Source organism: Panthera leo, chromosome A2 (genome assembly GCF_018350215.1).
Source record: "Panthera leo isolate Ple1 chromosome A2, P.leo_Ple1_pat1.1, whole genome shotgun sequence".
In the NCBI taxonomy this organism is placed as follows: Eukaryota; Metazoa; Chordata; class Mammalia; order Carnivora; family Felidae; genus Panthera; species Panthera leo.
The window spans coordinates 161,100,277-161,113,369 of NC_056680.1; the positions used below are offsets into that span (position 1 = coordinate 161,100,277).

The window sequence follows — 13,093 nt, forward strand, 5'->3', positions numbered from 1 at the left end:
CCATGCCCAGGGACACATTCCCTTGCTGGTACAGATGGACAGTTCTATTCCAGTGTATTCTGTTCTTATGATTAGGTGCTTGAGTGTGTGTGTGTGTGTGTGTGTGCGTGTGCGCGCGCGCGCACGCACGCGCAAGCATGAGGTATCTGGATTTTGCAGACTGAGCTAGGAATGACATTCAATGGGCAGATAAAGCAGAAAAATCATCTACCAGCTGAAGGATGGGCATTGAGGAGGGCACTTGTTGGGATGAGGTGTTGAAAAGAAGCCAATTTGACAATAAATTATATTTAAAGAAAACACAATGTGATTTAGTGCGTTTATTTATTCAATTCAGATAACTCAAATAAACGAGTATGGCCTGAGGCTCTGATCATTGTTGGCTTTCACCCTAATCTGAGGGGAGTCCAGGACAGGAAGGCAAAGACAGGAGCGGAGACAGTTCAACGACAGGAGAGGCAGTCTGATCGGTGGAAAACAGACCAAAGAAACGCTGGTTGTTCGGCTTCACTCAAGGGAGAGAGAGCTCAGGGAAGCGCTCCACCTCTGGGAAGGTATTGTAGGAGTTGGCCCAAGGCAGGGCTCTGAATAGGAAGGAGGAAGGAAGAGCGTGTGGGCCCTAGAGACGCACAACACCAGCAGGGGAACGTGTTCTTCAGTTGATGGGTCAAAGTCCTTCCAACAGGGTCACTCAGGACGGCCCTCAGGCAAGGCCAGGGGCCCACGCGGGAACACCAGGCCCAGCAGCAGCACGCCCCCCAGCAGCAGAAGCACCAGCCGCCACCTCCGTTGCACGGCCTCCAGCCAGCGCCGCCCCCGCCCCCACCCCCGCCCGCAACCCCGCCCCAGGCCGCGGGCCGCCAGCCCCGCGGCCACCAGGCGGAGCGTGTCCTCGGGACGCGCGTGGCGCCGGGCCCACGCCAGGCCGTACACGTCGTCGGTGAAGGGCGCGCCGTGGTGCTCCAGCGCCAGCCGCTCCACCAGCGCCAGCAGCTCGCCCACCTGCGCATCGCGCTCGGCGCCCGCCGCCCGGTTGTCCAGGGCGCACACGCGGCCGCCGCACTCGGCCACCAGGGCCCGCAGCGCGCGGTTGTCGGTGGCGCGCACGTAGTCGTGCAGCGAGCCCCCCTCCAGGTCCTCCCGGCGCGTGAAGACGAGCACGGCGCGCGCCAGGACGCCGGCGCCGAACAGCTCGCGGACGCCGCGCGCCGCCTCCTCGTCCTGGGCGGTGAAGCGGCCCAGCTGCGTGACCAGCAGCAGCGCGTGCGGCCCGGGCGCCGAGAGCAGGTAGCAGCTGGCCCGCTCGGTGCAGTCCGGGTCCGCGTGCCGGCCTTGGGCGGTGAAGAGGTCGGGGGTGTCGGTGACCTCCACGCGCCACCCGGCCCAGCTCCGGCTCCCCAGGGCGCAGCTTCTGGTCACCGGGGTGGCCGCGAGCCTGGACGGGAAGAGCCTGTGGCCCAGGATGCTGTTGCCCGTGGCGCTCTTGCCCACTCCGGTCCTGCCGGCCAGGATGAGCCTGAGCCTGCGCTCCTGCGCGACCGGCTGCTGCTGGTCGTCCGGGTCCTGGGAACCTGTGAGGACAGAGTAGGCGTGAGCCGCCGGCTTGAGAGCGCGCGTCCCGCTCCACCGGGGCTCCGGGGTGCCTCCTGAGGGAGGAGGGCACCGACGCCTCCCGCTTCCGCTTGTCCAACCAGGCCTTTCCCAGGCGGTCTGGTTAGAGCTTGTGCGACTCCGGGGGCATCTTTAGCCACCTTTCTTCCATCTTTGGCTCCAGTGCGTGCACCTGCCCCCCAGTCCATGCTCCGGCACCGGGTGCACACTGCTCTGGAGGGTCCACCTCGACGGTCGCAGGCCATGACTTCAGCTGACATTGCCTCTGGTCGTCCGCACCGTGCAGAGCTGCTCCGTGCTCGACGACTTCCCAGGCCTCTGCCAGACTTCTCCCAGGGGCCATCCCAGCGAGGAGATGCGGGAGGGCACAGAAGGCCTGGGAGTGAAGGGCTGTCTGGAGTCCCAGACACCCCGGGTTGGAATCACAGCCCCGCATGTGCCAGCTGTGGAACCTTGGGCGAGTTTAGTCTAAGCTTTCAACGTCTTCTGCATAATGGGAGGGGTGACAGAGAGTTGTGTCTCCCAGGGTTGCTCAGAGCATTAGGTGACAGGATCTCTTTCCTTCTTCCCTTCCTCCACTTCCCCTCCTCCTCCCTCTTCTCTCTAGTAAACCTGCTTCCAGTAAGACACAGTTAACCCTCTATCCTTGTTCACCGACACAGTCTACCTGGTAAACTGTGTTCCCTCCAGTCCATGATCTCAACCCTCCACATCTTCCGTGGGGATCGGAGTAGATGTATTATCTTCATTGTACCCTTTGGGACCCAAGCCACAGGCTAGTCAAGGCACTTAATATCCTACAGTAGGTCAGGGGCAGAGGTCCAGCAAAAATGCAAAGCTGGGGCTCTAGCTGTTTCACCCCAGCATGGGGACATGTCTGGGATATGTCTCTGCTCAGTCTTTTGTTTTTTTTTTAATGTTTATTTATTTTTGAGAGAGACAGAGACAGAATGCGAGTGGGATGGGACAGAGAGACAGGGAGATGAATCTGAAACAGTCTCCAGGCTCTGAGCTGTCAGCACAGAGCCCAACGTGGGGCTCGAACTCATGAGCTGCGAGATCATGACTTGAGCTGAAGTCAGGCGCTCAACCGACTGGGCCACCCAGGTGCCCCAATGTCTCTGTTCAGTCTTGAGTTAGCCCATGGCCTTGGGACCCAGAGCTGACGCCTAGGGGCAAGTACATACTGAGATCAGTTCTTACCATAGGCATTCTCTTCATCTCTGGCCATCTTGCGTCCTCCCATGCCCACCTGAAAGAGTTCCAAACACAACCTGTTCGTTCCTTCATTCCTTCAATCATTCATTCGTTTATCAAATAGGTATAACTACCTAAGGTGGCTCAGGCAAGGTCCAAAGAGCTGGTGACATCCCAATGAAAGGTCATGCTTCCTGCCCTTCCCTGAACATCAGAATTTGGGGAGGAACCCCGGAAGGACCTGGTTGGTGTTGGAACCAAACCATGAGAACCTTTGGTGAGCCTTGTTGGTCCTTTCAGGGACCCTGAATGCAAATGACAGAGTGGAAGTGATAACCCGTCCTCTGTGTCAGTGAGTGAGCTTTAGCTGAGAATTTCCCAGGTAATTTATGTCAGTGGCATTAACTGTAGGCACAAAGTTTTCCCAGAAGATTCCACAGCCAGGGGAGACTTTGGAAAACCCTGAGAATCAGAAATTCTGCTCAGTGACTTAGGGAACCACCTTAGGGCTGTTGGCCGGGGATGGGCGGGGGTGGGGGTGGGGGGACAAGAAGAGAGTTTGCAGTTTGCTTTTGAAAATTGGGAAAGATACCTATCTCCCGTGCTGATCTGAAGAACCTGTGTTCTGCTCTCCGAAGACCAAAGAATTTGGCTTGTGTCATTTGTGTAAATGTGACCTGTGTGCTGGAGAGATGGGACACTCCCTTCCGGCTCCTGGTGTTCCTGCCCCGAATCTGAGGCCTCTCAAACTAAGCGATGACCCCAAGTCCGGCAGGATTTACTACAGATAGCCACTCAGTGATGGAGTCTGCTTGATCTCATGAGGACCTGGTCACAAGGGCGCAGCTCTGCTCTGTCTGCTTCGCCAGCCCTGTGTCCCAATCACTCCCCTTCTGGGTCAGCTGCTCCGCAGAGGACAGGGTTCAGGGCCTTTCCAGCCCACCTGTGCGCTCACCCCCATGACCACTCCTTCTCTCCCACGTTTCTGTCTGAGTCCTGTCTGTGCTCCGCCATCCATTTCAAATGCTACCTCTTCATGGCAACACCTGGCTACTGTGGGTGACTGTGCTGTGTCCCATGGGCAACACACAAGGACAAGCAAAGGGAAAGGTTGATTGATAACTTGTCTCTGACCAGTTAGATGACAGGTTTGTCTTCTGCGTAATGCCACTTTCGGCTCCCCAAAGCCCTTGGTAAAGTTGATCCCACAGGCTTCAGGTGAGTAGTGATCTTGTGTGTAAAAATTAGCAAACTCCCATAACTGACTGCACAGCAGAACTGAAGAAACGGCCAGAAGATTCAGTGCAAAGAACAAGAATTTAGCTAAAGCAAGAAGTCCTTATCGATGACAGAACTGACCAAGTGTGCTCTAGGAAATCCACTGGACTCCTGGCCCCTATGGGACTTCCCAAAGGTTTGCGATGGTTTGGGATGGGATTTGAAAATTTTTTCCAGAGTTTCTGAGAGCTGACATCTGGGGTTTAGAGCTTGGAGTCATTGACTGATGTAGAACATGGAGACTCCTAGCATCTTAAATGCGATTGGATATTATGTAGTCCCCTGCTTCCTGAACCTGCTGTCTTTGGGAAGTATCTATGGGAGTCTTTAAAATATATACTTGACATTTTGTTTCATAGATCTGCACTTTAATAAGAAAAAAGGGGGTGCCTTTGTGGCTCAGTCTGTTAAGTATCTGACTCTTAATTTGGGTTCAGCTCATGATCTCATGGTTTGTGGGTTTGAGCCCCTCATCAGGCTCTGTGCTGATAGCACAGAGCCTGCTTCGGATTCTCTCTCCTTCTTCATGTGTGCCTCCCCTGCTCACATGTCTGTCTCAAAAAACAAACAAACAAACAAACAAACAAACAAATAAATAAATAAATAAACGTTAAAAAAACAGTATCTCTCATCCCTCTTCCTGAGGGATTTTTTTTAATAAAAAACTTTATTTTACTGTTTACTTATTTTATTGAGAGACGGTGAGAAAGAGCATGAGCAGGGGAGGGTCAGAGAGAGAGAGGGAGATGAAAAATCCAAAGCAGGCTCCAGGCATTGAACTGACAGCACAGAATCCATCCCAGGGCTCAAAGCTTAATGGACCAAGCCACCGAGGCACCCTCCCCAACCTCCTGAGTGATTCTAATGCATCGGGTCCCTGCTCTGAGTTTCTGGGCCATTCATCCTGTCCAAGCTCTTCATTTAAAGCCAGTGTGTGGGGATGAAGCTGGCTCCCAGCGCACAGAGCCCTGGGCAGCCAGGGCGGGGGAAGGGATGTGCAAGGACACACAAGCACGTGTACTGCAGAGGTCTGAAGACCATGTTCATAACTGTTGCTGACTCCTGCAAGTCCCTGGGGGTGCACAGGGCAGAGGAGGTGGAGGGCGTGAGTGGGGTTCGGCGCACAGACACGATTTCCACTCTGCGATGTGTTCTGAGGTTAGACCCACTTGTTTGTCCTCAGAAATGTCTCTCTCCTTGGCTGCACATGCCCTCAGAGGGAGTGTCTGCAGCCTTCTCCAGCGTGCTCAGCCCTGGCAGTGCTTCCAGCAAACACCTTTCTGACCAGGTGAGGAGCGGGGCAGGACGAAGTCCGTAGTCCCAAGTAAAAGTGTGCGCACTCCACGGCTGGAGAAGATGCTTACCATTTCTTCTTCCCTTGCTTGTTCTGAAACTCAGAGCTCCCTGAAAAGCCTGCAAGGGTGAAGTTATTCTTTCTAGATCCCGCTCCCCTTCCTGGGAGGTAGTAGAATGCAGGCACCCACTCAGTGAGCTGCAACCAGGCCCTGAACTCCTTAGAGCCAACCTAATCCCCCCCACTTCCTCCACTGCCCTCTGCCCCAGGTGGCTCCCTTCCTTCCCCTGTGTGCTCACCTTCCAGCAGAAGTGATGACAGGCTCTGCTGTTGGCTGCAGAAACCCGCGACCTGGTGCTGTGCCTTGGCTTGTGAGTACAGAGGCTGTTCCTGCCAGCACAGCACAGGGAGGAAGTCTCAGAGCCCAGGGAGGGAGGGCCCAGTGGTGCCGATTTAAAGGGACAGGACATGGGCCAGGTGGGCCAGCGGGTGGTGCCTTTGTGTTCTTTCCACTGCGCAACACACCCCCTGCTTGGGACTGTGCTGATCCTTTCCGATGGTCGCTGTGGCACCACATCTTGTTCCCGGGAGGGGCTGTAATCTCAGTGAAGGGCAGTTTAGATTTCTGAGGCCTGTTCTCAGTGTTGGCCTCTGCCCACTACTCTTATGTCCAGTTGCCTTTTGCTTTTTGGGTGTTTTCCTAGAAAATGGCCTCCTGAGAGTCTCCTTCCCCAGGAATCAGGGAGGAATCCTTGACTGGACATCAGTGTGGACAAGGCCACCAATGTGGTCCTCTCTGCCATCTCCTCATTCCTAAATAAAAAGAGGTCTTTTCAGCTATTAAAGATCAGACAGCAGGAAGAGGATGGAATTTTCATAGGAGACTTAGTCTAGCCTCAAGTTGGTATCTCTGACCCAAGTGTCTGTTTCTCCTCTCAGGAGGTCATGAGAGAGGAAAATAGCCGTGAGTAAAATAGCCAGAGTTTGTGTGGAGAGAAGGCTACAACAGTGTATGGTGCTATGTGCCCTGGACCTGGTTTGTTCTGGAATCAACTCTGCGATCTTGCCTAACTCACTTACAGTTTCTGGAGTCAACTCTCGCCGTGTGTAGTGAGGGCTTTCACTTAATCTGAAGCTAATGTTCTGGGGCGTGATTTTTACTCAGTCTTGCCAGTTCATTCTCTCTAGTGAAGATACCTAACCCATGGCCCTCCACCTTATCCCCCCACACCCTATCCAGCTTTATGGAGATATAATTGAAATGTAACACTGTAATTTGAAAGGGTGCAATGTGTTGATTTGATACACTCTATATTGCAAAATAATTGCCACCATAATATTATTAGGTAACACCTGCATCACATCACATATTTACCATTACTCTTTTTTTGAGTGAGAACATTTAAGATCATCTCCTCTCTTAGTAACACTTAAGGTATGATACAGTGGTAATGAGCTATAGTCACTGTGCTGCACGTTAGATCCCCACAACTTAATCATCTTATAACTGGAACTTTGTACTCTTTGACCAATGTCTCCCCATCCCCCCATCCCCAAGACCCTGGTCACCACCGTTCTACTCTCCATTTCTATCAGTTTGGCTTTTTAAAATTCCACATAAGGGTGATATCATACAGTATTTGTTTTTCTCTGTTCGACCTGTTTCGCTTACGATAATGCCCTCAAGTTTGACCCTGCTGTTGCAAATGAGAAGATGTTCTTCTTTCTTTTCAGAGAACTATATATATGTGTATATATATATATATATATATATATATATATATAAACCCTTAGGTTGCTTCCACATCTTGGGTATTGTGAGCAATGCTGCAGGGAGCTTGTGAGTGCAGATCTTTCTTTGAGATCTTGCTTTCCTTTCTTTTGGATAAATACCCAGAAGTGGGATTGCCGGATCAAATGTGATGCTACCTATAATTTTTGGAGGACCGTCCATACTGTTTTCCACAGTGGCTGCACCAATTTGCGTCCCATGCACAGTGCACAAGGCTTCCCTTTTTTCCTCATCCTCCCTAACACTTGTTACCTCTTGTCTTCTTGATGATAGCCATTCTAACAGGTGTGAGGGGATACCTCATTGTGGTTTTGATTTGCGATTCCCCTGATGATGGTGATACTGAGCACATCTCCATGCACCTATGTGCCACCTGTATGTCCTCTTTGGGAAAACGCCTGTTTAGTTCCTCTGTCCTTTTTAAATAAATTGCTCGGGTTTTGCTATTAGTTATAGGAGTTCTTTATGTATTTTGGGTATTAACCCTTTATGAAATATATGATTTGCAAATACTTTCTCCCATTCAGTGGGCTGCCTTTTTGTATTGTTGATGGTTTCCTTTGTGAGGCAGAAGCGTATTAGTTGGATGTAATCTCATTTGATCATTTTATCTTTCGCTGCCTTTGCTTTTGTGGTCAAATCCAAAAAATTATTGCCAAGACTGATGTAAAGGAGCTTACCCCCCTGTTATACTCTAGGATTTCAAGTCTCTTAGATTTATTGAGGCCCATTTTATAGCCTATTCGTCATATTTAGGAGAACGTTCTCTGTGTACCTGAACAGAATGCATAATCTACTTCGTTGGGTTAAGTGATCTAGTGTTAGGTCTAGTTGGTTTATCTGTGGATCACATCTTCTGTTTCTGTTTTGACCTTCTGATTAGCTGTGGTACGTGTTGTTCAACGTGGACATTGAAGTCTACAGCTTGTTGTTGAATTGTCTATTTCTCCTTGACGCCTGTTATTTTTTTTTTCAACGTTTTTTATTTATTTTTGGGACAGAGAGAGACAGAGCATGAACAGGGGAGGGGCAGAGAGAGAGGGAGACACAGAATCGGAAACAGGCTCCAGGGTCCGAGCCATCAGCCCAGAGCCCGACGCGGGGCTCGAACTCACAGATCGTGACCTGGCTGAAGTCGGACGCTTAACCGACTGCGACACCCAGGCGCCCCAACGCCTGTTATTTTTTGCTTCCTGTGTTTTGGGGCTCAATTGTGAAGTCATTTGTGTTTATCATTATTACATCTTGAAATTCACTGAATCTTTGTTCTGGCCATTCAAATCTATCGTTGAGCTCCACTAGTAAAATTTTCATTTCAGTCATACTTTTCCGCTGCAGAATTTCTATTTTGTTGTTTAAAAAAGCAATTTCTGTATTCTTATGGACACACAGACAGCAGCAAATCAAGGGCTAGAAAGGCAGAAATGGAATCAGTATCCAGATTCACTACACGATGTTACCTAAAATACCCAGTTTTTAACAACACCTGTAAGATGTACAACGAAACAGGAAGGTGTGACCCATATACTGGAAAAACTCAGGCCACAGGAATTGCCTGGCAGAGGCCCTGGATATTGGATTCAGAGACAGGGCTTCCAAAGAGCAGTTCTAAGCATGTTGAAAGAACTGAAGGAAATCAGTGTGAAAACTCCCACCACTGGTACCATACTTGATGAAAGGCTGAGAGCTTTGCCTCTGTGATCAGAGATAAGACAAGGATATCTGCTCTGGCGCTTCACTGCAACTTTGTGCAGGCGGTTTTCATGTTTGGCTGGACTCTCCCAGTGAAGTCTGCTTCCCCTGCAGGGTGAAACCTCTGGTGTCTCTCCTCAGAGGGTGCAGCCTGTGCCTGCACAGTCCCGGGAGGTGACAGTTGTCTTAGCCCCACTGTGTGCGTCTTTCCCTAACCACTCTGCCTGTCCGCACTATACCCGGTGGTAAAACCTACTGACTGCCAGCTGATTCCTCCCAAGATACTGCTCTCTTGCTGGAAGGCTGAGGGGACAGGGAGCCCCACCTTTGTCCATGCCTCCCAGAATGCAGTTTCCTTCTAGAGGAGCTGAGTGTGTGTTGGAAGGGAGGAAGCAGCTTATGGTAAGTGTCACAGACTCACTGTTCTTACTACTATTTAGTAGACTTTTTTTTTAGTAGGTGTTTCTTTGTTTGCTGAATGATCTTAGAACAACTTCAAGAGACTTTAATATATTTTTAAAAATATATACATTACACCACTTATGGCTGTCCCACCAGTACTAGGTCTGTAGGGTTCCTCCGGGTTTATGTAAGCCTGTCCTAGGTTTGGGTAAAACTCTGGCCACATTGCCAACCCTCCCCTTCTTCCTTCCTTTTGGCTGCCTGGAGTTTGCCTCGTTTTGCCTTCCCCTTGTGGTGTCTTATTATAGTTAAACGAAACAGCGTCAAAAGAGAGCCAGGCAGCAGTTACCACCGTCTTACTGACAGCCGTCTTTATACGGAGTCCTGCTGTCCTACTAACTGCAGATATGGTGAACTTGCAAAGGGTGAGAGAGATGCTGGCCTCTCCCTGTATTTCCAAAGAGTCGTTTATATTCTTTCACAGCTTGGACATGAGTCATTTCAGTGCAACTTTTACGTTCTATATCTTCCTGATAAATAAATAATAGTCAAAATAATAAGGCTGCTCGGCTGTTTGTTAGTTATTTATGTTTTGAGCGAAAAATTTCTTAAAAGTTGGGGGGACCTGGGGGGCTCATTTGGTTGAACATCCAACTCATGGCTTCACCTCAGAATGATGATCTCACGGTTCTTGAATCAAGCCCTGCGTCGGGCTCTGTGCTGGCAGGGAGTGTGCTTGGGATCCTCTCTCTCCCTCTTTATCTGTCCCTCCCCTCCTCACTCTCTCTCTCTCTCAAAATTAATAAATAAACTTTAATCAATCAATCAATCAATCAATCATTCACTGAGCAAACAACCAGTAGAAAAATTGGTCAAAATTTTGGAAGATAGCAGCATCCGTGTGCACCTGTTCTAATAAAGAGCAGAACTGACTTGTTCAGCCCACGTCAGGGTCAAAAGATCTAGCTGCTGTGCTTGCTTTGAACGGGTCCTTGTTGGAGATTCCCAGGAAGACGTCCACCTCATCCTCAGGCCAGCACCAGCCTGGGGAGAGATGGGAAAAGCTACCTGTGCAGAGGCCAGTGAGACCTCCATGGTGGGGTTCCTCCTTGGCCCCGCCTTCCTGCCCCAGTCCCTTTTGAGCACAAGAGCAGCCACAAATGAGAAGACATGAACCTGTGACCTTGCCTCTGTGGCCTGATGAGGAAGACAGACTCGGGAGAAGTGAGGCAGGAAATTGCTGGGGCTGAAGTAAGATGTATGTTTTTCTGTGCATGAGTGAATTTACGAGAAATCACCCTGTTGCCCATTTTTGAAAATGCAAGGGACTGTGGGAAACAATAACAGAAAAAACTGTGCTGTGATATGGTGCCATAAATATAACAGTCTTTCCTTTATCCCTCGTTAAAGATTTACTTACCGTGTTTATCATTTGTAATAAAGCACTCGAGACACTCCACAGAGATATGAGTGAAGCAGTAAAAGATGTCAAGTTGAAACCAAAAGAAAGAAATGAAGGTAACAGCAGAAACCGTGCCAACTTTGTTGTAAATCCCAGAGAGGGCAGATCACTGAATGCTGTCAGCTGGTCCTGGCAGCCTGTGAGTTCTTTCCCTGACCCCCATTCTCCCAAGCCGCCTCTTCCACCATTGGTACTGAGGAATGGCTAAGAATCCAGGGGCCATCCAAGCAAAGGCTGTGGGGTTTGGAGGCGTGGGACTGGAAAGTCTAGGCGGATGAGTGAGGAAGGATGCTGTGTGTGTGGAGAGTAGCAGAGAACTCGGGGTGAAACATGCCTGTGCCTTTGCTTCTTGTGTTCATGGCTGTTGGTGCTGGCTGGTAAATAAAGGTGATGTCCATAACCATCTGTAAGTGTCCATTACTCTGATGGCCCAGGGACACTAAAGCCATGGGGAAAGAAGGTCCATACTCATATTTATACCTGGGTCTTCCAGCCAGGAATCTTGGGACTCGGACCTCCTCAAGGTCTCCCTTTGGGGGCCACAGGCCCCTGTTCCACCTGGAGATTTATACCTACAGCCAACCAACACCTGAGAAATTGTGTGGGTACGTGTGCCCAGGGTCATGAATCATGCCGGGGGTGGGGGGTGGGGAGAATCTTGGGATTCGTCCTCATTGGGAGAGGCCCAGATAGTCTCGCATGATGCTGTTCTGTAGGAGGCATTGTATTGAGGCAATCTAGGACTTCTTATCCATGAAGATAGTGGGGCACATGGGGATTGTGGTTTTTTGGGGTCTGTTTGTGTATGGGTTTTCTCCAAGCCATAGATCTTGATTGTGGCAGAATGAGGCCCACACACTATACCACTGACTGATTTTCATATATTAAGGAGACATTTTTGCTGATTAAGAGAAAATAGTCCTTTTGTGCGGTGTTGGTATTCTGTAAGAGTGAGGGATTGATTGTTGATTTGGGACCGGGGCCTGCTTTTCCCTCTGACCCCCAGCTCATGGCGCCCTGACAGTCTGCCTGTTTGCCTTAAGAGTTCAGGAGGCCTTAACCGCACTCCCAGGCCTTAAATTCCTGTGTGTCTCTTTAAAAGAAACAATTGTTAGTTTTTGTTTTGGTGTTGTATAATTGTTTACAAAAAGAAAATTCTTCAGAGGACTGAAATCTAAATTCTGAGAAAGCCACAAGCTCTCTCTCATCATGGAGACTCAGGGTCCGTCTGGGCCAGAAATGTGGCGGGAATGAGGAAGAATGTAGTCTAGAAGATTTGCCCTGTTCACACCGTGCCACACAAGGGGAGACCTTTGGGTTTCTCAGAGGATGGGACAAGAAAGCAGGCAGGGGCAAGGTGGAGGGGACATGCTGGATGCCTAGCACTGCACGACAGGTCGGCCAAACACCAGTTGAAACAGTTGAGACATGGATTGTGTGGTAGCTCCTGGAGTCCAAAGTCAAGATGCCAGCAGAGGCATGCGCTCTCTGAAGCCTCAAGGGGAGGACCTGCTTGCTTCTTCCTGGGCTCTGCTGGCAGCTGGCCATCTTGATGCTCCTTGGCTGGCAGATAGGCCACCACTCTCTTTCCTCTCTCATTTCATTAGCAACAGCAAGGAGATACCAGGCTGCACCTTCCATATGTTCTAGGAATTCTCCTCAGCTAAATATTCAAGTTCATCACTTACATGGTCTACTCTCCACCCAGCAGCCCACCTCAGTTTAGCCTATCTCCCTTCCGCCTGCCATTTTATAGCAAGTGCCATCATCCCTCCAATGTCCAGCAGCGTGGTCCCCACCTTTCTCTGGGACCTCACCAGAAAGTGACCTGGATGTTCATCCTACCACCGACATCCTCTTAGGCCTTGCTTTTTATCATGTACCTCAGAATTCTTCGAGCCTCCATGCATTACTCAATTTCAAAACGACTCCTACATTTTAAGTAATTACCAGAGCAGGACCCTGCTTCTTGGCCTTAAAATCTATATTAGTTCCCCCAGGAGCTGCTGTAGCAAATGACCACAAAGTGTTGCTTAAAGAGCAGAAACTTACTGTCTCATTGTTATGGCTACTGTCTCACTGGCACAGGCTACAAGTGCCAAACTGAGACGTTCCCAGGGCCATACTCTCCATGAAGTCTCCGGGGAAGGATTCTTCTTTGCTGCTTCTTAGCTTCTGGTGCTGGCTGGCCTGCTTTGTTCTTTGCCTTCTAGGTGCTTCACTCCAATATCTGCCTCTTTTGCAACATGGTGTTCTCTGTGTGTATCTGTGTGTAAACTTCCCTCACTGTGAATGAAGCGATTCCAGGCATTGGAGTAGGGCTCAACCTTAACTTAAAGACATGACATCACAGAGACCGTGCTCC

At 50.1% G+C, this 13,093-nt stretch overlaps 1 protein-coding gene across 4 annotated transcripts in view; it reads right to left on the reverse strand.

Moving 5' to 3' along the window:
• Positions 1-305: 305 nt before the first annotated feature.
• LOC122212987 (GTPase IMAP family member 1-like) overlaps positions 306-13,093 on the reverse strand; it is a 65,871-nt gene continuing 53,083 nt past the window's right edge. Inside the window, exons 1-4 of one of the 4 annotated variants that reach the window (XM_042927038.1) lie at positions 5,680-5,757; positions 5,451-5,499; positions 2,815-2,863; positions 306-1,571 (exon numbers count right to left, since the gene is read on the reverse strand). In XM_042927038.1, the coding sequence (XP_042782972.1) occupies positions 688-1,571; positions 2,815-2,863; positions 5,451-5,453 (936 nt within the window). In that variant the 5' untranslated portion in view covers positions 5,454-5,499; positions 5,680-5,757 and the 3' untranslated portion in view covers positions 306-687. Of the gene's footprint in view, positions 1,572-2,814; positions 2,864-5,255; positions 5,418-5,450; positions 5,500-5,679; positions 6,191-13,093 lie in introns of those variants that run through there. The other 3 variants (XM_042927035.1, XM_042927039.1, XM_042927036.1) reach the window with 3 other exon arrangements.